Source organism: Orcinus orca, chromosome 2 (genome assembly GCF_937001465.1).
Source record: "Orcinus orca chromosome 2, mOrcOrc1.1, whole genome shotgun sequence".
Classification (NCBI taxonomy): domain Eukaryota; kingdom Metazoa; phylum Chordata; class Mammalia; order Artiodactyla; family Delphinidae; genus Orcinus; species Orcinus orca.
This window is the reverse complement of record NC_064560.1, coordinates 151,419,637-151,442,410: the sequence shown is the minus strand read 5'-3', so window position 1 is coordinate 151,442,410 and position 22,774 is coordinate 151,419,637. Positions and strand designations below refer to the sequence as shown.

Below are 22,774 nucleotides of genomic sequence, written 5' to 3'. Positions count from 1 at the left end.
CTGTCAGTTACAATTTGGTCACCCATTATGGCTTTTAAATATTTAGGTTGTTTTATTTAGAAAAATACCTTAAATAATTGTTTAATCCTCATAATAATTTTTCTAAAAAAAGAGGCTGGGCAGATTCACAGATGCTCAGAAGTACTTTTATTTCTGGTGGAGATGGAAAGAACTGTAGTATTCAAACCATTCTCCAAACTTTCAACTGGTGCTTCTCAAACTTTAGGTTGCGTCAGAAGCACCTGGAAGGCTTGTTAAAACCAGATGGCCAGAGTTTCTGATTCAGTAGGTCTGGGGTGGAGCCCACGAATTTGCATTTCTAACGAGTTCCCTACTAGTGTTGATGTTGCTGATCCCTGGATCACACTTTGAGAACCACCACTGAGCTTCACTAGGGATAGTAGAAGTAAATGGCCAAAAAGCAGAAGCTGGATATTAAGTCCTCTTGTCCTTTCGTGTCCTTTCATGTTTACAAAGCTATATATTCTTTTTACTCACTTGCCCATTATTATAAATAAAACCATATATTTATAAACTGTATATATAAAGCAAGATAATCTGAGGCTTTATAAGATTTCAATTAAAACATCTCATATATCAAAATATTAAACTGGGCCCTGAGTGAAACTGGGAGTAATTTACTCATAAATCTGATCATTAAACCAGATTAACCTGTTTTGAGGCTCTGGATTTAACTTAACACATAAGAAATCTTTAGTCTTTTTAAAACTTTTTCTTACAGATTTTTCAGGAGAACAGAGGTATAATTTAATCTTTTTGTTTTTGAGGGAACTATGAAATCTGATGATGACCCCCCTGCTATTCCGCCAAGACAGCCTCCTCCTCCAAAGGTAAAACCCAGAGTTCCTGCTCCTTCTGGTGCATTTGACGGGCTTCTGCATAGTCCACCACCGCCGCCGCCGAGAGATCCTCTTCCCGATACCCCTCCACCAGTTCCCCTTCGGCCTCCAGAACACTTTATAAACTGTCCGTTTACTCTTCAGCCACCTCCACTGGGACATCTTCACAGAGATCCAGACTGGTTCAGAGACGTTAGTACGTGTCCAAATTCTCCAAACACTCCTCCTAGCACACCCTCTCCAAGGGTACCACGTCGATGCTACGTGCTCAGTTCTAGTCAGAATAATCTTGCTCATCCTCAAGCTCCCCCTGTTCCACCAAGGCAGAATTCAAGCCCTCACCTACCAAAACTGCCACCAAAGACTTACAAACGGGAGCTTTCGCACCCCCCATTGTATAGACTGCCTTTGCTAGAAAATGCAGAAACTACTCAATGACCCTAGCCATATGTAGTCATTGACACTGGAATGGTATTTGTAAAGTTTTTTTTTAATTTATTCAAAAAAGGCATAGTATTTTAGTACTTTTTAAAAATAATGCTCTTACAAAAATGCTACTGATCAAATAAGCTTTTAAAAATTGGAAAAATAAAAATACAGAAGTCCTTTACCATTATCCTCAGGTGATCAGTAGCATTGCCTTGTCTTGGATCTTCAGTGCTGCCCAAAGGCCAGTATAAAGAATTTATATTTGCACTGTAGACTCTGCTAAAATATGGTTTAAAGTGACATTGATTGCACTGAAGGGGGATAGTGCATTTGTGGAATTTTTCAAATTTGAGTAACAGATGACTTTTTAAGGCAGTGAATTTATACACATATAGGGGGTGCGTGGTGATACTGAGTTTTAAGCCTCTTTGACCATCTTCTAGTTTTTACATTTAGGAAGATCGTGAATAACACCCACTGTTCTTAAACTCTTTAATGCCATGTCTTAAAAGCCAGAATTTGCTGCTGAAGACAAAAGTGAAAAATAGAACGAAAATAATAGAATGCACTGTTTATTGTTTTGTCGAAATGTAAACAGACTACCTAACCCAATCATAGAGGAAAAAAGGGCATATATCTTATACAGATGTGCCTTTTTGTTTTTGCAGACTATGGTGTCTTTAGCTAACGAGTTGCCTATTATTTTGGAAAACAAAGTTAATATGCCATACATGTACAGTTTTGTTTATATTGTACATTTAAAGATAATGCTAATAACCTATATAAATTTATGTGACTCAAGGCCTATAATACAGTCTGCTACTTTACTAATTCATAAAGCTGGAGGATAAGTTTCTTATGGCATAGGAACCAACTGCATTGCCTTCAAAACCAAGTAACTTTCTCTATAAATCTCGTGTTAACTAAAAATTTTTGAAGTATTTTTTTAGATTGGTAATATTTAAACCAGCAGACACTTAAAGCTTTATTAAACTTTTTAATCAGAGACGTGATTAAAACTTTTATTTGCCATTTGTACTCCTTCGTTCTAAGTGATGAAAAAGCGTGTTTTCCTCTTAGTGCCGTAGCAGCAGTTGTAAAGTAGCCAAAAGCCACATTGTTTATTTACTGGTCTGTGGCCTTTTACTGTGCTTTGTATCAGAGTTCCTAACAAGATTAATAAATCACCCCAGTCTTAATTTTTAAAAGACGTTTAAAATATGTGTTTTCATTATAAGGAACAAGGGGGTAAGATTGTTGAGTTCTGTAGAAGTAATATATACACACATTTTCAATAATTTGTGCAATTTAAGTTCCATAATCCCAAAGAATTTAAGTGATGTAAACTTTAGAGGGATAACTTTTTCTTCACCGTTAAACGCAGTCACAAGCTTCTTGCAACCATTTTTACGCATTCTGAAGAAAAATTAGGAGCATGTTAGGAATTCTCTGTAAGCAGGATTATAGCCATCCTTGGTAGGATCTTGGAAGCTGCCTTGATTTAAGGCCAGTAATAAAAAAAAAAAAAAAAAACAGTGTGAATCAACCTCCAACTAGATAAAAACACTCAGGTTGGCTTTGTCCGGAAAAGTAATTTCAACTGCCCGTTCGTTGAGGCAGACTTGTAATTTAGGGGAGAATGAGGCGGTTCCGCGCGCAGGGTAAGCCTTGGCCTGCGGCTGGGCCACGCCGGTGGAACGTCGCCTTCCGGTCTTTGTGTCTTCGCGCACGCGCTATGGCGCCAACTCCGCCTCCTGGAGGCGCCGGGCCCCTTGCAAGGCGGGGCCCGGGGCGGTCTTGTGGGTGTGACGTCACTGCGCTCGATACTCAGTGTTGCCGGGCGGCGATGGCGGCTCCCCTGGAGTCCTCCGGGGAGGAGCAACTGCGGAACTTTGTGCGAGTTTTGGAGAAGCGAGATGGCACGGTGTTACGACTACAGCAGTACGGCTCCGGCGGCGTGGGTTGCGTTGTTTGGGACGCTGCCATCGTCCTTTCTAAATACCTGGAAACGCCCGGGTTTTCCGGCGATGGGGCCCACGCGCTGAGCCGGCGGTCGGTGCTGGAGCTGGGCTCTGGCACCGGGGCCGTGGGGCTCATGGCTGCTACCCTCGGGTAAGAGCTTGGCGGGAGGGGACACCGCTTTTCGGGAAACCCCGGTTACTGGCTTCCCATCCTTGTGCCTACACCTCAGTCACCGTTATTTTATAGGGCAGATGTCATAGTCACCGACCTAGAGGAATTGCAAGACTTGCTGAAGATGAATATTAATATGAACAAGCATCTTGTCACTGGTTCTGTTCAAGCCAAGGTACTGAAATGGTTTGTATGGCCTTTCAGCTTGTTTTAAGATAACTGTAGTTTGCTTTAAATTGTGTTACACTAAAAGCATGGTTAATACGAAGGGGACTTTCTGGGTCTTGTTTGTAAAACAGGAATATTTTAAATTAGTGAAACAACAGTTTAAAATATTGGTTGACATTTTTAAGGGGGGAAGAAATAGAAGACTTTCCTTCTCCTCCAGACTACATCCTGATGGCCGACTGCATATACTATGAAGAGGTGAGTATTTAATAGTGAAGGCTCTTCCTTTAGAAGATTTAAACCGTATTTGGTGGATTCTAAAGCACGCATTTCTTCGCATTTTAACATCTCTGAATGCAGGATATTTGTTCCATAGTTGATGACACAGTAAAGAGAAAATAAAGGTCACCAGGAACTACATATATATACACTCATGATTAACATAGAGGTCCATGAAGCATATCGAGAAAAATGTTATGTGCATTTTGCGAGAGGTGTCTGTAAAATTTTTAAAGGATTTTGCCATTTGGATCTCCTGTAAAAGACTAAGATTTCTTTTTTTTTTTTTAGTTATTCCTAGTGAATGTGTTAATCATGACATTAATAATTAAGTTGCATCGTAAAGAATTCATTGTTCTGTGGCAAGATTTATTATATTTATATAATGATTTTTTTTAGAATATCAGTTTGTGTAGTGTTGTGGGCATCACTCATTTTTTTCAATAATGAGCATTGAACCAACTTATGTTCTAGTTAGGGTTGGACTTGCTTTTGTAGGTAAATTGTTGATTGTTTAAATCCCAAGTTAAATTATATTAAATTAAATTTTAAGAGTGCAGTCAATTTCACTTGTTTACCCATGGGGACTCCAAAATGCAATCACTTGAATCCTTTCTCTGGAAACTGAAATTAATATGATGGTTGATTAGTTAAGAAGAGTTTACTAATCATCAGTTACAGAGCTGTAACTACGTTTACTTGTTTGGATTGATTCAAAGATGGATGAATTGCCAAAGAAGATATACAGAGTGCCAACAAACACATGAAAGAATGGTCAACATCACTAATCATTAGAGAAATGCAAATCAAAACTACAATGAGATATCATCTCACACCAGTCAGAATGGCCATCATCAAAAAATCTAGAAACAATAAATGCTGGAGAGGGTGTGGAGAAAAGGGAACACTCTTACACTGTTGGTGGGAATGTAAATTGATACAGCCACTGTGGAGAACAGTATGGAGGTTCCTTAAAAAGCTACAAATAGAACTACCATATGACCCAGCAATCCCACTACTGGGCATATACCCTGAAAAAACCATAATTCAAAAAGAGTCATGTACCAAAATGTTCATTGCAGCTCTATTTACAATAGCCCAGAGATGGAAACAACCTAAGTGTCCATCATCGGATGAATGGATAAAGAAGATGTGGCACATATATACAATGGAATATTACTCAGCCATAAAAAGAGACGAAATTGAGCTATTTGTAATGAGGTGGATAGACCTAGAGTCTGTCATACAGAGTGAAGTAAGTCAGAAAGAGACAAATACCGTATGCTAACACATATATATGGAATTAAAAAAAAAAAATGTCATGAAAAACCTAGGGGTGAAACAGGAATAAAGACACAGACTTACTAGAGAATGGACTTGAGGCTATGGGGAGGGGGAAGGGTAAACGGTGACAAAGCGATAAAGAGGCATGGACATATATACACTACCAAATGTAAGGTAGATAGCTAGTGGGAAGCAGCCACATAGCACAGGGAGATCAGCTCGGTGCTTTGTGACCGCCTGGAGGGGTGGGATAGGGAGGGTGGGAGGGAGGGAGACGCAAGCGGGAAGAGATATGGGAACATATGTATATATATAACGGATTCATTTTGTTGTGAAGCTGAAACTAACATACCATTGTAAAGCAATTATACTCCAATAAAGATGTTAAAAAAAAAAAAAAAGATGGATGAATTGTAGGGAAATTATAATTACCCCCCCACCTCCCCTACTCCCTTTTATAGTAAACATATAAATTTTTAAAAGTCATAAAAATCATATTCCTTTTTGAACAGTCTTTGGAGCCACTGTTGAAAACCCTAAAAGATCTCAGTGGATCTGAGACTTGTATTATATGTTGTTATGAACAACGAACAATGGGAAAAAATCCAGAAATCGAGAAAAAATACTTTGAGGTGAGTACTCTACTAGATCTACCTTTGTAGTGATTACCCTTCAGAGAGGCTGTATGTGACTTTGTGTTAAAGTGTATTGTGGTAATTTTGAGTAGGGAAAACATTCTGCTTGTATGAACCCAAGGAGAGGATCAGGATCCTTCATAGCACACCATTCTAATAACCGCCAGCCTCCCTCCCCACCGCCTTTTTAATCTTTTCTGGTTATTTATTTATTTTTCTTTTCTAACTTGTCGATCTGTAAAACAATGTAAAATAATAATGTGACACCCTTGTCTTTCCTGAGAAAGTTTTCAGCGTTTCTTTATGAAACATGTTGCTGGCTTTTAGGAACATGTTAATGATGTGTATATTATTTTTGGAGATGACATCATAGAAACATGACATGTGGTATCTTTTTATTTTAGTGTTTTCCACTGTATTTTTATGACCAGTGTATCCTACCTATTTCGAGATTTTTCTTTTTTTTTTCTTTTGAAAGAATTAAAGACCCACAGGAAGTTGCGGAAGTAGTACATAGAATCCCATTTATCCTTCACCCATCTTCCTCCAGTGGTCACCCAAGCCCTTTTTATGGGCAAAAATCCACCACATTACAAGTGACTCCTCATAAGGGTCCATCTGTATAGCCTTGCAGTTTTATCCTCTGAAAGGGTTACTTTGGGTAAAGTGACTCTTCATGACTCTGCCTCAGATATATGATGAAATGGTTTTTTAATTTTATGTTTTTCTTGAATATGAAGAATGTTAATAAACTTTTGAAATAATGTATAATTGAAAATTTTATTTTATTAATCAATTTCAGTTGAGTTAAAACATGTAAAATGCACATGTATCAAGTGCTTAGCTGAGTTTTTCATGTGCCCCTCCCCAGTCAGTACTCCAAAGGTAACCACCATTCTGATTTCTGTCACCACAGGATAGTTCATATTATTAACTATAAAGTATATCTTTTTTAAATTTATAGCTTCTTCAACTAGACTTTGACTTTGAAAAAATTCCTTTGGAAAAACATGATGAAGAATATCGAAGTGAAGATATTCACATTTTATACATCAGAAAGAAAAAATCGGTAAATACATATTTGGCTTTTCATCCTCTGAAGCAATTTCATTAGCTGGACACTGTCTCTGAGCTTGTGTGTGATGTAGATGTTAATTTTCAAGTGGGGAAACAGCTTTGATGAGTCACTGGACTCGGGCACTAACTCTCAGTGTTAAGATTGCCTAACCTACCTGGCCTCAGGTTTTTCCTCTAAAATAAGGCAGGCTTCTTTTGTAAAGGTCTTTTCTAGCTGTAAATTATATAGCTTTATTATTGGGCATTACCTCAGACAAGGAACTTAACTATTTATAAATTTCTGTTATCTGTTAGAGGCTTTAAAATGCCAGTTCTGTCCTTCGTGAACTCTCTCCAACCATTCATATGTTTTTTAATGGTCCAAGTAAACTATAAAAAGGTAGATCTGTCCAATAAAGAAAAATGCATTCAGTTAAGTAGAATTTATATATGTTCCCCTTTTTGGTTGCTTCCTTTACCTGTTATACTAATTACATTTTATGCACATTGCCTCTCTGATGCCTAGAATTTGAACCTGTAGAAAGGAAGAACTGTATCTCATCCATTTTTGTCCTCCAGCACCTTCTATATATGTGACTGGTATAAGGCAGGGGCAAGATGAGTTTTATGAATTGAGAGTGCTAAATTTACTTAGTTCCATTTGTTTCTATTATCTTTCCTTTGAATTTGTGATGAAGTTTTCTGATTATGTGAATTCTTGCCAAAAGCAAATAATGTGTAATTTTTGGAGTCAAGACTAGGTGTTGAGACTGTAAGGAAAGAAGAGCTGTAGGATTAGTAATTCAGATCAATTATTATGTGGCATGGCGCTAGAGACAAAAAGACAAATTTAAAATGTTTTGTGCCTTAAGGGATCCGGTTTTAGCTGAAACTGTTGTATAGTTTTAAAAGTAGATTTTGTTTTTTGAAGCATAAAGATTTTGTGTTTCCTAAATATGAAGGCTTTTTTTTCTTCAGAGAATCATTTGTTTCTTTAACTTGATATAACTTACATACTATAAAGTTTACCCTTTTAGAGTTTACAGCGATTTTTAGTATATTCACAGAATTGGACAACCATCACCACTTTTTAAACATTTTCGTCACCCCAGAAAGAAACCCCATACCTGTTAGCAATTACTTCTTTATCCTGCCTCCCCCAACCCCTGACAACCACCAGTCTGTATCTCTGTGGATTTGCCTGTTCTGGACATTTCATACAGATGGAATCACACATTATGTGGCTTCCTGTGTCCGGCTTCTTTCATTCTGCAGTGTTTTCAAGGTGCATCCATGTTTTATAGTTGAATAATATTCCTTTGTATAGATATTACCACATCTTATCCATCCATTCATCAGTTGATAGGCATTTCCGTTGTTTCCACTTTTTGGCTCTAGGGAATAATGCTGCTGTGAATATTCATGTAAGAATTTTTGTGTGGCACATGTTTCAAATCTCTCCAGTGTATGTATACCCAGAGTAGAATTGCTAGGTCATACAGAAACTCTACATTTAACTTTTTGAGGACTTCCCAAACTGTTCCAAAGCTACTATACCATTTTCCTTTCTCACCAGCAATGTCTGCAGGTCGCAGTTTCTCCACATCCTCACTAATACTTATTGTTGTCCATCTTTTTTATTGTAGTCATCTTAGTAGGTATGAAGTGGGTTTTATTTCCCTAATGACTGATGATGTTGAGTATCTTTTTTTTACTGACCTTTTGTACATCTTTACAGAAATCCTTTGCCTATTTTAAAATTGAGTTGACTTTTCACTGTTGGGTTGTAAACATTCTTTATATATCCTGGATACTAGACCCTTACCAGATATATGACTTCCAAATACTTTCTCCCATTCTGTGGGTTGTCCTTTCGTTTTCTTGATAGTGTGTCCTTTGAAGCACAGAGGTTTTTAATTCTGATGATGTCCAATGTATCTGTTTTTTCTTTGGTTGCTTGTACTTCAGGCATCAGCAAAGACCATCTCTAAACATTATGAATGGCTGTTCATTTGAATTGCATTAGCCATTACTAGGAATATTACCTAGTACTAAGTACCCGGTAAATACTTAATTTATGATAAGAAATCAGTGTTTTAAGGTTTCCATTTTTTTCTTATAGAAATTTCCATCGTGAAATCTAGTCATCTTACCCAGGCCTCTAACAACGTGGGTAAGCTAACATTGTGATTGGAGCATGTGAATACAGCATGGGAAGATTGTGTTCACAGATTTTTCCAGCATGTCCTTAGGGATCCGATATATAGACAACCACCACGGGCTGCCTGCATTACGAAAAATGATTGACTGACTGCCTACCTGCCAATGGGCCTGAAATCCAACTTAGTTTACTTTTAGCTCGGCATCAAGTTCTGCTTAAAAGAAACATGTTTCAGTCACTCCTCAAATAAAAATAGGTACTGAGGTTAGCCTAAAATCTGCCAAAAATAGTGAAAGTAGCATGGCTGACTTGGCGTATTTTCAGGAAAGTAGAGATAAGTTGATCCGGTTTCTAAAGAGAGATATCAATTACTATTTAATAATGTTTAAATTCAAATCAATAAATTTTAGCTTGTCTTCAAGATAAATTTAAAAGGTTTTTATTTTAACGTATTTATGCAGTGGTTTTTATCGTTAAATATCTTCCACTTCATTGCTTTTAAGATAACTTTAATACTTGTGTTCTTTTACTTTAAAAAAAAACATGAAAATACTGTTTTGTGGCCAAGTTCTGTGCTTTTCCTTCACCACACTGACTACAGTATAATTTACTATGGGAGTTAGATAGTAGATTATACCATAGTCAGTTGATAAAGATGAAAGTAAGATATCAGGAGATTGGGAGGGAGGAAAAGGTATCTTTACAAAATTGTTTATTTGAGAATGGAGTGAAAATAAAAAGTCCGGCTTCAGGCTCTTGCGTTTATGTGGCTCATGCACTTTTCCTCACGTATAGCTTCCAGGAAAATGCGGCTAAAGTCACTGGTGTTAGCTTGTTTATATGAAACAGAGAAAAGTATTTAAATGACTACAAATGTAGTTCTGTATGCATTTATCAAATGATTTTGATTCTGTGTGGTCTCTGTTTTATGTTCTCATGAGAATCATCTGTTCACAGACTGATCTATCAGGACTTCAGTCGCATGGTTCCAAAGTGTAATGGTAACCAGATGGAATTCTGGTACTTACAGGCATTGGTGCTAGGTGGCACAATGTATATGTTAAAATAAACATTGTTTTTGAGATCCTGTGACTTTGAGAATGTTTCAGAAATAGCTTTTGAGAAAATGAACATTTAAAGACGGTGACTGGTTTCCAGAAAGAGCAAAAGCAGCCCTAGAGAAATTAAAGATTGACATCAAGAGAACAGTTCTTTCCTTCAGGCTTGCTTCAATCTTTAATGTTTGTTCTGCTGTTTTTTTTTTTTTCCAAACTGCTCTTAGCATTTCATTAAGCAGTTTACTAAGCAGTTAGTGTAACCTAAGTATATGATACTTTTTTAGTTACAAATAATACCAGGTATTACTAGTGAAGTCTTAGAACAAACGACCACTTTCTGGCTTGTTTCATAACATTATAGAACTTGGTAGAAATTAGTTTAACATTCACCAGCAACAGTAGTCCATCCAGATTCCTCAGATACCTTTCACCCTCCTCCCATTTTCACTGTACTTCTAAAAAGAGTCGCTGTGGGTCTTGCCTGGAGTGCCCTTGACAGTCCTGTAATGAAAGCCCAGCTCCTTTACCTCAGACAGGTGACCATACACCAAAACTTCCTGGAGGGGTTGGGCTGAAGTCAGCCTCTTTGCAACTTAGCCAGAATCACACCCTCGCTTGTGTGTGCTTCCTCTTCTTTCATGTCCTATTCCCACTCCTTTACTTATCACCTCCTTAATAAGTCACTTGCATACATTCATTGTCATCTGTTTCTGGGGAACTGACCTAATGGTACTGACTACAGAATTAAGTAATTTGTAACAGAAAGTCAAGTGAGTTTTATTAGCTTATTCTGGAATAAGGCCAAAGCAGAGGTTAAAAGGTGCCAATCCCCACGTTCTAGGATCAGAGAACCACGGTGATTAGGACCAGTAAGCACTGCAGGGCTTACTGAGGGGTGCCAGATCAGATAACACGTGCTATCACTAACCACCACCCCACAGACACCTGGGGAGGCCTGGGAGAGGTCTTCTTCTGGAGAAGTGCAGTGTTGGGGAAAGGGATTTAGTCCTTTGCGCTCTCATGAGGGAGGGAACGGAGTGCATCTGTACTCAGAAACCACAGGAGGGAGACCTGAGGGAGTAATTCAAGACCCAGGATGCCTCCAAGAAGGGGAGACCAGCACCTTCTCCACCTGGTGTGGTTTGTCTTTACTCAGCAGATGAACACATCTGTTTAATCCCAGAGCGTGGGAATGGAATTGGAGAAGGCACTGCGGGGACTGTCAGGCAGAGAGGCGTTAGAGATGGATCGTGCCGGCCTGAGGACTTGCGCAGCAGCATGGGGAGGTTAAAAGGCAGGTGATGCAGCAGATGAGTGAGGCGTGATGCCACTGTCTGGGGGTCAGCCAGAATATAGGCAACTTTGAAATCTCAGTGGACTGCCAGGGCCAGGAGGAACTGCTCAGTAGTGGGCCTCTGGTCTTCCAGGCGAGTGGGGGTTGCCGCTGTGCACAATGAAACACATAAGCTGCTTACCACAGTGCAGTGATGGCCAATTAGAAAGCCACCCCCCAGTAAGGCGGTGCTTCTCAAACTAGCTGTACATGGAAAACTAAAAGCAAGCAGACCATGTCCAGGTCCCATCCCAGTCCAGTTAAACCAGAGGCATGGTGTTTTTTGGTGAAGGGCTCTGGATGGTTTTAATGTTTAGCCTAAATTGAGAACTACTGCAATCGAGAAACCTCTTCTAGCATCTGCCTCCCAAGAAGGGAGCGAAGAAAAGGAAAGAGAAGTATAAAAACCATCTGTGATTAAAGTGGGTCTATACTTTAAAGGGAGGGAAAGAGCTTTGAATCCGATGTGGCATTTTCTATGAAATAGGTTTTAAAATAAACAGGGCTGAGTTTTAGAAACTAAGTATCTGAAAATTTAGAGAATCTGGCCGAGAGGGTAAAGGTGATGCTACTCAAGAGTAAGGGGGGATTCAAGAGCTGGGAAAAGAAAATTGTTACAGGTGTAGCCTCCAGTGACTATATATCAGTTATAACTTTGAAGTCTTTTAAGGTTACATAGCTTTAAATCTTAACCTTCTACAGTTCATTACCAAGGGTCCACGGATCATATGTTTGGTGAATTTGGAAGTGAAGTTAGGTTATTTAAAATTATTTTAAGAAGTGTTAATAATCCAGAATGACTGTTAGTACGGCTTTTTACACAGCACACCTAGTTCCCTTGTTAAATGATGCCACATACAGTATTAACTCAGACTACAGACATTGTATTCATTTAAAGAAAAGTATGGGTCATAGAAATATGACTGTTGTTCCTAAGGTTCCCTGTAGATGGCATTGCTTGACTTTGTCTTTAAACAGTTTATAGATAGGAAGTTGTTAAAATAGAATATTTTGAAATGGAATCACACTTGCATTTTAAAGGTGAAGTAAATTAGATTTTAAACAATAAATGTACCTATCATGAGTTGCTTTCAGAATATTATGTGGTTGTCTTAGTTCGTTTGGGCTGCTATAACAAAATACCATGGACTGGGTGGCTTATAAACAACAAATTTATGTAACAAATTTATTTCTCACAGTTCTGGGAGGCTGGGCAGTGCAAGATCAAGTTGCCAACTTCCTCATAGGCAGCTGTATTATTGTAACCTCACAGGACAGAAAGGAGAAGGAACTCCCTGGGGTCTCTTTTATAGGGCACAAATCCCACTTATGAGAGCTTCACCCTCTTGACCTACTCGCCTCCCAAATGCCCTACCTCCAAATAACATCACACTGAGGGACTAGGTTTCAGTATATGAATGGGAGAGTGGGGGGGGGTACAAACATTCAGGCCATAACAATAGTGTAAGTGAAAAGGGATTTTTTTCTTATAAAATTGTATTTGATTTATGTTTTTATTGCATCTTGATACGCCTTTTGAAGTTTTGACTGTCATTCATATAGCTTGCATACATTGCAATTCATAAACCATTTCTCTGCTATTGGTATCTTCCATGAGAGACGACATTGCAAAGTTCTAAAAATTAAATTCACCTTGAAAGTACCTTTTATATAATGCATGATCTTACATCTGAGGTACTTGAAACTTCTAATTAATTTCAATTAGTTTTTCAAACCAGTATACCTTCTTCATTAGAGTAGTAAGTAGCTTTTACATCAAAAGACTGAAGCTCTGTCTTTGGCTATATCACAGTTCTATAACTGATATTTGACTTTCAGTTTTAATTTTTCCTCAAGGAACATCAGGATTTGAAAGAGTTTTTGATTCACTGATAATAAACATTTTAGAAGTGGAATATTCAGTTTTCATACCGTAGAGACCTTCAGGCTATATTTGAATTAGAAAAAGTTGGTGGCAACAGAATTTTACTGAAAATTAATCAGGTAATCGAAAGACAGAGTTTTCACTTTAAATGATTTTGGGTAGGAAAACAAATTCTGAAATCATTTTCACCAGTTTGGTTAAAACTGTTAGGTGTTTGGGGTCATTTAAGACATTGTCTTAGGTCCTTTTGTGTTGAAGTTCTGGTAAAGATCTAGTGAGTCCATCAACTGTGAGATACATTTTATGTAATTCATTATTAATAACATAGTTTTCAAATAATAGGTTTTAAAATATGTTAGAGCAAATTATCTCTATGATAATGTTTTTCTCACAAGCATTCTGAAAACTATCAGCACAAGCCTTGAGACCAGATTATCTGGATTTAAATCCCAATTCCGCCATTTACTTAGCTCTGTGACTCTGTGCCTCAGTTTCCTCCTTTGTGAGGTGAGGATCATAATAAATTGCCTCATAGTTTGCCATGGGGATTAAATTAGTTTAATACATGGAATATCTGGCACACAGTAAGCCTTCAATAAATGTTGTGATTATACTAGAGATGGAATTACTTTACATTAGGGGATGGGAAAATGTAATAATACAAGTCTGTGTTGCAGTGCGAAATCTGGGCTTTTTTTTTTTTTTTTTTTTGCGTTACGCTGGCCTCTCACTGTTGTGGCCTCTCCCATTGTGGAACACAGGCTCCGGACGCGCAAGCTCAGCGGCCATGACTCACGGGCCCAGCCGCTCTGCGGCATGTGGGATCTTCCTGGACCAGGGCACGAACCCGTGTCCCCTGCATCGGCAGGCGGACTCTCAACCACTGCGCCAGCAGGGAAGCCCTGGGCATCTTTTTTAGAGTATAGAGCCCTTATGAACATCACTGCCTCATCATGGTGGGAATGGTACCTGGGGTGGGAGGAGCCTGAGAACACTGTTGCACGGTACTGTTAGTTGAACAAGTAAGCAATTTAGAAAGAAGGAAAAGGTATAGTGGAAGGAAAACCTTTGTTTGCTGTTCATTTTTATGGTTTTAAAGCAAGTGCCATGAGCATTCAGAGGCCAACAAAAACAGAGGAAATCCTCATTTCCAAATAACGGAGCCTGGGCTTGCTGGCTGGAGCTCCAAGATTCCACCATCCTGGACCCTTAGCGAATTTTTCCTTCTGTGGTTCTTATCTGTATTAAACTGAGACCAGATAAGTAGTAGATAAGTGGCACCAGGTCATTTTTCTGAAGTCTGGGGCTTGATATATCTGCATAATTACTTTCGGAGTTTAGATGTGTTCATTCTAAAAGAGCAAGGTGACTATGAAGTACTTGTGTAGCAGTTGCCTCCTGGATAAACCGTCTTTTACCATGTAATCAGTATATACGATGGGTTGCAGGAGCTTAGTTTAACTAATCCCTCAGGCTGACTATGTCTGTACCAACAGATAAGAATGAGAGTCAGAACCGTGAATTGCATCTGCTTCTCCGCCAGCCAGAGTAAAATAGCACAAGTGCTTAACTGCATTATATTAAACTTTCAAGATCTTTTTGTTTGCAATTGATGGAAAAGATTGTCATGAACACTAGATAGCTGGCCTTAATTTTTAGAAACATCTATTGCTTACCTGTAATATACTTACTTTGGTGAAGGATAAGTTCACACTTTAATATTCACAAGGTTAGAAACAATGATATTTCTTCTTTGCAAAACAAAATGAAGTCTTTTGAAAAAGAGCTGTTCTAGATGCAGTCCTTACAGGGTTAAATGTTGAGTACTTAGCAGATTTCCTTCATGTCATTAGCTCTAATGAAGTACCGCTGGCAGTCTGTTAAACCCTTGACGGGTCAGTGCTTTTAAAAACTCTTGAGTAATTTTTTAAAAGTTAACTTTTATTCCAAGTTGTTAATCTTCTGAAGTCCTGGCATTTAACAATCTGAGTTCCAGGTTCCTGTGTTGGCTCATTGGTGCTTTGGATAAATCATTGCCAGAGTTATGTGCATATAATACACACAATCCCATGTATCTACATTCAGTACCTGACTTTGTTCTTTTAGGAACGTGTCCTGAAAACCTGCTTGCACTGCATGCACAGTACAGTTGCATATTGGGGCGCACCAAAATAAATAGCACGTTTTATCCAGAACTTAGATGGAGAAGCTTGATATTTACATTCCAAGTGAGTGTAAAGAATAATCTCATGGCATGTAAGGGACATTGAACACAGGCCCGGTTTCTTGAAACTTAGAAACAGGAAAAACAAGTTTCACACTCCCATAAATAATAAATGTTTAACCAGAGAATGCCTTTAGGTTTCAGTGACATTTATGAACATAGGTACGATGTACTTTTAAAATAGCTATCATCTTTCTAAATCTTGCCACAAGGATTTAAAAAAAAATTTTGTCGTTCAAAACTCCTTTCACTCTCCAGCATATCTCTGACACCCACATTCAGTCTGTTACTCTCTGTCTGAAATAAGTGTCTGGTTGTTAACCTTAGATTCCAAGGAAGAGAGAACAGTGGAGGCTTAGTGTGGCTGGTAGGAACAAAATTCCAAATTAGCTCTGGAAGACAGCCCCAGATCTGTTCTAAATCCACTCACCTTCCCTTTATGCACCCAAGCTTGAACATTCTGTTTTTCTCCTAAGGAGAAAATGGCTCACTTGACTACCACCGAATCTAGCTCTATGTCCTTGAGCAAGTTAGTTTCTCTGAATGTTAGTGTCCCTCTCTGTAAAGTGAGAATGACATCTACTGGACAGCACTGTGGTGATAGTTAAACTAGATAATATATGTGGACAGGGGTAGGGAAGAAGGCATCTATCTCCCCAGCATAAGCCTCAATTATTTGCTCTGAGAGTTCAGACTGATAATCTCTTGCAAACTAGAGGTGCGATAGAAGTCATCCTAAGTAAACAACGCATAGCCTGGGCCAGAAAGAACAAAAGCCTCTATTGTCGGAAAGGCGGGATTCCCAGTATAGCAGCATGCCTGTCATTTACCTTTACTCCCACCTGACTTCTTCACCTTCTCTTTAGACTCTGCCTTCTTCACAGGAAGGGAGTAAGGAGTCACAGGGGAGATCTTGCAATTCTCTTGATTCTAACTGCAAGCCGATTGTAGGTTCCCACTCTCTGGCCCTCTAACTCTGACCCCTCTCCTAAGCTCTGGCCTCGCCTCTTCAGCTGCCTGCCTGATAGCTTCCTCTGCTCACCCAGCCAGCAGTATTTTTGTCCTGTCTTCCTCCCCTTCCTCTTTTTACTGCTGTCGCCTAAGGCCAGGCCTCATTACCTCTAATTTATGCTCCTGTAATGTCTCCCACTTGCAATACCTCCCCACACACCTGTGCAAACAATGGTGCCCCAGCACTCTCCTGACTTGGAGTTCCAAACGGTTCAACGTCCTGCTCAAAAACCTCCCCAGAGGCTGCCAGGTGAAGTAGAAACTCCCATGCTGGGTATTTGATACCCGCTTCAGTGTAGCTCCTTTTGCTTCCTTCTTGCACTCTCACCAAAAACTGACTTTTCAGGATGTACACAGTGTGCTTCATTGCTTCTGTTAAAACAGAAGCATGATCTTTTTGTGTAGTGGATATTTGTAGCAATGACTTCTGTCCTCCATCAGACCTTCTCCCAACTGACTGATGAAGACTAAATCTCTGTCTGAGAGCCCACTGCACTGACCCCTCTGCCTGCCCCATGACCAAGCCCAGCCAAACAGCCTCATGTCCCCCACCACAGTGTAGGGGTGGGTGTCACGTGACCGACACTAAACCCCCCCCCCCCACGGAGCCCTCCTGGGTAAGAGGCACTTCCTCTTTTCCAGGGTAGCTAATGCTAAGGATAAAAGTAAGACTTGAGCTGCCCCAAAATAAAAATCAACACAGACGAAATCAGAACCTAGGTGCAAAGAGAGAAATCAGAACACTGTCCTGATGATTCAGTTTGAGCCTCTGAAACCAACTGTGCCTGAAGCCACCTGCACCCCTGGACTCCCAGTTGTATAACCTAGTTAACTTTGTTCTGCTGGTTTGAGGTTGGGTTTCTCTTCCCTGCCGTGGAGCAGGTCCTAACTGGTAGGTCCTTCAAACTTTTCTGCCTTTCAAACCCTACCCCTATCTTATGATCCTTCTCAACCACTACTTTTCCCAAGAAGTGATCTGCTTTTTAAGTCTTCATTTTGTCCATAATCCCAGCTAAATCATCCTAGCAATTGATTTACAAGCTTCCTAGAATAGTGTTGGTTGCTGATCATACTGTGGAAATCTTAACCTATGAAACTACAGAAGTAAACGTCATAAAACTACTCAGAAAGCAAAAGTGAAGAAATAACCCATTGTGAGAGCGGTTTAACTGTGTTACAAAAGAGCAAACCCACTGCCTTTGCACCTGGAAAATGTTCAGGCCTCCCCCACTCCATCCCCATCATGGGGTTGTTACTTAGCACTGAGAAAATGAATTGTTGAGAAAACGAATTACTTCAGAGAGTGGATTCTGGGGTAGGAGTAACCACTGTGTTTAGGGGGGCTGCCTGAAAAGTGGAGGGAGAATTACAGCACGTATTAAGTGAGGTCTGAGATCCGGAAAGCAAGAGTAGGAGCAGCAGTGTCATCTAAGAAAGGTTAAAAAACTTCCTTGCTGCTTCTCATGGGTTACAGGGAAAGCCTACATTTAGTGTGAAGTTTTCATTTCTTACCTCTTTTAATTCCCTTTAGTTACGCAGCTTTCAGGAGAGTCTCATACCTGGGTCGAGCCTATATGTGGTGGCAGAAAGTGAAGAGGCCAGTGTAAGAAACATACTTGCCCCACCTTCACCCTGCAGGGCTACCCATAGGAAGGGAGCGGCATCCTCTGCATGGAGATGGGTCTGGAAGGCCCGGCAGAGCTCACCAGCTGGACAGGGCAGAGCTGGAAGGGCCAGGGAGGGTCCCAGGGCTGCATGGGCCACAGAGAGTGATATAAAAGAAAACCTCCCCTTCCCAGTATATGCTAGTGCAGGGCTCTGGAATGGAGGCAAACCCTTGGGGTGCAGATGTTACATGCAATAAACATTTTACTGAACTTTAGGTGTAATCGTCATGAGCAGTCAAGGTATTTGGAAAGATGGAAGTGAACCTAATTTTTTTTTAAATATCACCAGATTTGAAACTGTCAATACAGTTTATACTCACATCATGTTATTCCAAATAAATTGGTAGGGTAGTTTTTAGAATTAACTGTGACTTCTTGTATGGGATACCTGAGGTCCTTATGTTGTGACTATACAACATCCTAAAACCAAGTCGAGAAAAAAAAAAACTAAAGACATGAATTTAAGTTTCCAGAATGATCCCTGACTCTCATAAGGGCTAATTTATGAAAGACATAAGACAACCATTCACTTATTATTCCCACAATAGAGACCTGGGTTAATTTTAAAGGCAGCTTTGATGATTGACAGATGATTGGCTGCAGTTGTAGCAGAATTAAATTACCAACCAGTAGGAAACCAGATTAATATTGGCGTTGCATATGGGTGGGCTTGGGACTGTCAAATTTGATGTAAGTTCTACCTTGTGTGATCATGCTTAATGTGATCAGGGCTAACATAAGACCCAAGCTAATAGCTAATATTGCCACTTAGCAATTCAGAGCTTTGCTTTAGAAAAAGATCTCTGCCCAAGCCTGTGAAATGTGAGCAGAGAGCATGATGGTGTGTGTGTGTGTGTGTGTGTGTGTGTGTGTGTGTGTGTGTGTGTGTGTGTCTGTGTGTGTGTGTGTCTGTGTGTGTGTGTGTGTGTGTGTGTGTGTGTGTGTGTGTGTCGAAGGGTGGAGGCTGTAAGTAGGTTTGTAATTAATTTATAAAAGCCTGAAAGAGAAAAACAAATACCGTGTGCTAACACATATATATGGAATCTAAAAAAAAAATGGTCCCGAAGAACCTGGGGGCAGGACAGGAATAAAGACGCAGATGTAGAGAATGGACTTGAGGACACGGGGAGGCGGAAAGGTAAGCTGGGACGAAGTGAGAGAGCGGCATGGACATATACACATTACCAAATGTAAAATAGATAGCTAGTGGGAAGCAGCTGCATAGCACAGGGAGATCAGCTCTGTGCTCTGTGACCACCTAGAGGGGTGGGATAGGGAGGGTGGGAGGGAGACGCAAGAGAGAGGGGATATGGGGATATATGTATACGTATAGCTGATTCACTTCGTTATACAGCAGAAACTAACACACCATCGTAAAGCAATTATACTCCAATAAAGATGTTTAAAAAAAGAAAAAAAAAAGCCTGGAGGAATTCTACGGCTTTATATTTCTTGCCAGTGTCTCTGGAGCACAGGTGTAACTTGCCAGGTAGCCTTGAAAAATGTGACCGTTATTCTTCAGCAAAAAGAATGGCATTGTTTGTGCTGTCCTGCCATGAGGACTCTAGCAAGGAGAGTGGGCTTCCATAAAGAGCCCAGGACTCTGGCCTGCTCAGCCTCCCCTAGTAGGGATGGGGACAAAGTGGCTCCAGATGGCAGATCTCCCCAGAAACACTTCTCCGAGCACAGGAGAGTTCCCACGACTCTCTGGACTCAGCTGTGAGTTCCCAGGGCATTTTGCTACCACCTTTCCAAACAATCAATGCCAAGTATTGACTGTGGTGGCCAAGTATTAGGACAGCGGCCACGCAGACCCCCTCAGGTCACCCTGTCCCTCTCCTGATTAAAGATGTGCCTCGGCAGTGTTTGGTGGAGATGTCCTGGGCTCAATAGAAGTCTGAGGGTGAAGGCTGAACTCCAGCCTCTGCTGTTGACTAGCTGTGAGTCCTCGGGCAGGTCCCTGGGTCTGAGTTTGTTTCTTCATCTGTCAGATGGGGATGGGGATGGTGGTGGTGACATTTGCTTTGCCCACTCACAGAGTCCTTAGGATGCTCACACAGGAAAATGGATGTGAGAGCCCAGCGTCGACCTGAAAGCTGGATGGAGATACGAGTTACTGTGTTTGGTGCTTACGTCTGACAAAAGGCTTGAGCTTGATCCGTTTTCCCCCTTCTCAGCCAAGTGTGTGCCATTCTAAAATAAACAGAGGGGATCTACTTCATCTCTAATGAGCAGGGGTCTTAGCCAAAGGTCCACAGAAGGGAGGGGAGACAGACTGTGGATCAATCCCCCTTGGTCTCTCAGTCTGTCTTCTTTTCACACCCTAGTTGATCTTGGGCCATATCTTATCAATTGTCCCCCTCACTCTCTCATCACAACAGACATACAAAGTCACCATCTCTCCTCATTTGTGTTCAATGGGCCAGGCTTGTGGCAGGTGCTGGAGACACCTGTGGGTTGTGAGTTGCTTGCTGTCATGGAAAGGAGGAGGTTCCTAAAAGGAGTGAGTACTCTAGGACAGGGCCCAGAGCGTGCCGAGCATTTTACAAATACTTCTTGTTGTTATTGTTACTCTCACTATGGGAGCATAGATGATTGGCCTGGTTTTGCAAATGTGTTTCCCTCGACTCCTCCAGCCTATCAAATGGAAGGACTCCTCAACTCAACACTGCCGTATTTCATTGTTCTTGAAAGCATCTAGGGTAGCAGGTCTGCCCAGGCAGGCTGTAGACACTGCTTGGCTTGTGGGACTCCGGGCCTGATTTAAAGCTGCCCAGCCTTGGGAAGCCTGCCATTTGGGTCCTCAGAGCCCCGAAGCCTGATGCTGGCCTATGCCGGCATCCCATGCATTCTCTACTGCCTTCCTCCCGCCAGGGACACTCCTTCTCCACAAGAGTGTCCCCAGTCCTGACAATGTGCCTTCATTCTCTGTGACCCCCAGCTGTGGCAGGGTGGTCGGGGGTCCCTTTGGACCTTGCTGCTCACTGTGAGTTCATTGATTCGCACTCACGGAAGCCCTCAGTGAACACACAAGGGTGCTCTTCTCCCGATGCCTCCATTTTAAAGATTCTCTTCTGTTTGTTTCCAGTGTGGCTCTGGTGACATTTTTTCCATGTTTCTACCTTGTCTCACTAACTCCTTGGCTCCCTCCTTGAAGACAAGAACAGAGTCTTCTTTACGCCCTTCATGGTCCTTGCACATTTCACTCGAAGAATATTCCATTAACCCAACTATCTTTTCTTGAGCGCCTGTGATGCTTGGGGTAGGTCCTGGAGGGAATACAAAAATGAGATATGAATAAAAGTGACAGTGGAGAAAGTGAAAGCAGTAGCTTACTTCATAGAGTTTGGTGGGAATGAGGGGAGAGTCAGGGTTGAAAGAAGGCTTGTACAAAAGGATGAGAGAGGAGAGATTGTGGCTGAAGATAAAGGGGGGCTTGAGGGGGCGGGGGGCAAGTGGAGGAGCCCACAGGCAGGTAAACTGATTCTGGAAAGAAGAGGGTCAACTCTTCAAAAAGACTAATGGAAGGAAGGAAGGAAGAGAAGGGAAGGAGGGAGGAGGGAAGATGTAGCTAAATTTGGACATGGGTGTGGGGGGAAAGAGGTTCACCACTAATGTCCTGGGTTTTTACTGTTAACTGAATGAAAGAGGGGACTTGGGCCTCCACATTAAGGAGCTTAAGCTGCGAAAGGATCCATTACTGGGGTGACTTGGAAGTGGCATCGGTGGCACAGAACTGCCCTTGTGGCCCGATTGGGGGAGATCTGGGGAAAAGGGAGAAACAAATGAAAAGTTGAGAAACAGGAGTTAACTCTAGGGTCACCCTTCTCTCGCTCCCCCAGCCCATCCCATGTACCAGGATCTGGAGGCTCCCAGGGGAGCACTCTGCTGAACTGACCTTCCCCGGGTTTGGAGCTCCCCCCACTCCTTCCTCCCACAGAACACCCCTTCCTGGCCTCCTGTCAACCACCTGCTGCCCTTGTTTCAGGAGGTGATCATGGCTTTGGGTGCTTTTCTCTTTCAGGTAACAGTGTGATACTCTCGGGGGTGGGGAGGTCCCAGTAGATTGTGGTTCATACAGGCTTTATATCAGCTCTGGATCAATATGCCCAATTGTTAATTCTCAGAGAGACTACTGAATAAAATATCATTTCACCATATGGCCAGCTTGTCAAATGTACCAAAATAAACCAGTGTACTGAAAGCTTGTTTCAAAGAGTCTCTCTGTATGAATATATTCATGCATATATTTTTCTCAAATATAGTCTGTGAATATAAATATATTCTTTATGCATAGTCAGTGATTCTGAGGATGTCCAATAAATAGGAATTTGTTTTTAATGTGAATATAGTTAATAAATATATATTTGTTTTGGGCTGAATTGTGTACCTCCAAAATTCATATGTTGAGGTCCTAACACCTAGAACCTCAGAATGTGACTGTATTTGGAGATAGAGCCTTTAAAGAGGTAATTATGTTGAAATGAAGCCATTAGGGTGGACCCTAACCAAATATGACTGGTGTCCTTATAAGAAGAGGAGATTAAGACACAGACAAAGAGGGAAGATGATGTGAAGACACAGGGAGAAA

At 40.8% G+C, this 22,774-nt stretch overlaps 2 protein-coding genes across 5 annotated transcripts in view; both read left to right on the top strand.

Annotated features, from left to right (window-relative positions):
* SOS2 (SOS Ras/Rho guanine nucleotide exchange factor 2) overlaps positions 1-2,295 on the top strand; it is a 99,843-nt gene extending 97,548 nt beyond the window's left edge. For all 3 annotated transcript variants that reach the window (XM_004270035.3, XM_049706299.1, XM_049706298.1), the window contains one exon: positions 789-2,295. In XM_004270035.3, the coding sequence (XP_004270083.1) occupies positions 789-1,298 (510 nt within the window). In that variant the 3' untranslated portion in view covers positions 1,299-2,295. The remainder of the gene's footprint in view (positions 1-788) is intronic.
* A 288-nt stretch (positions 2,296-2,583) lies between these two features.
* On the top strand, positions 2,584-19,101 carry VCPKMT (valosin containing protein lysine methyltransferase). Of its 2 annotated transcripts, XM_004270033.3 has the most exons (6): positions 2,584-3,401; positions 3,498-3,608; positions 3,776-3,848; positions 5,666-5,785; positions 6,753-6,857; positions 8,967-19,101. In XM_004270033.3, exons 1-6 carry the CDS (start codon positions 2,929-2,931, stop codon positions 8,979-8,981), a joined length of 897 nt encoding a protein of 298 aa, XP_004270081.2. In that variant the 5' UTR covers positions 2,584-2,928; the 3' UTR covers positions 8,982-19,101. The 2 variants fall into 2 exon arrangements, with proteins under 2 accessions (XP_004270081.2, XP_033284360.1); XM_033428469.2 differs by lacking the exon at positions 3,776-3,848 and having other exon boundaries at positions 3,498-3,597.
* The last annotated feature ends 3,673 nt before the right edge of the window (positions 19,102-22,774 follow it).

Excerpts from the sequence above, each read along its gene's own strand:
- VCPKMT (XM_004270033.3), top strand. The coding sequence starts at position 2,929 with ATGAGGCGGTTCCGCGCGCAGGGTAAGCCTTGGCCTGCGGCTGGGCCA. Across the intron at positions 3,402-3,497 it reads CTCATGGCTGCTACCCTCGG|GGCAGATGTCATAGTCACCG; the intron begins GTAAGAGCTTGG and ends GTTATTTTATAG. Across the intron at positions 3,849-5,665 it reads ACTGCATATACTATGAAGAG|TCTTTGGAGCCACTGTTGAA; the intron begins GTGAGTATTTAA and ends CTTTTTGAACAG.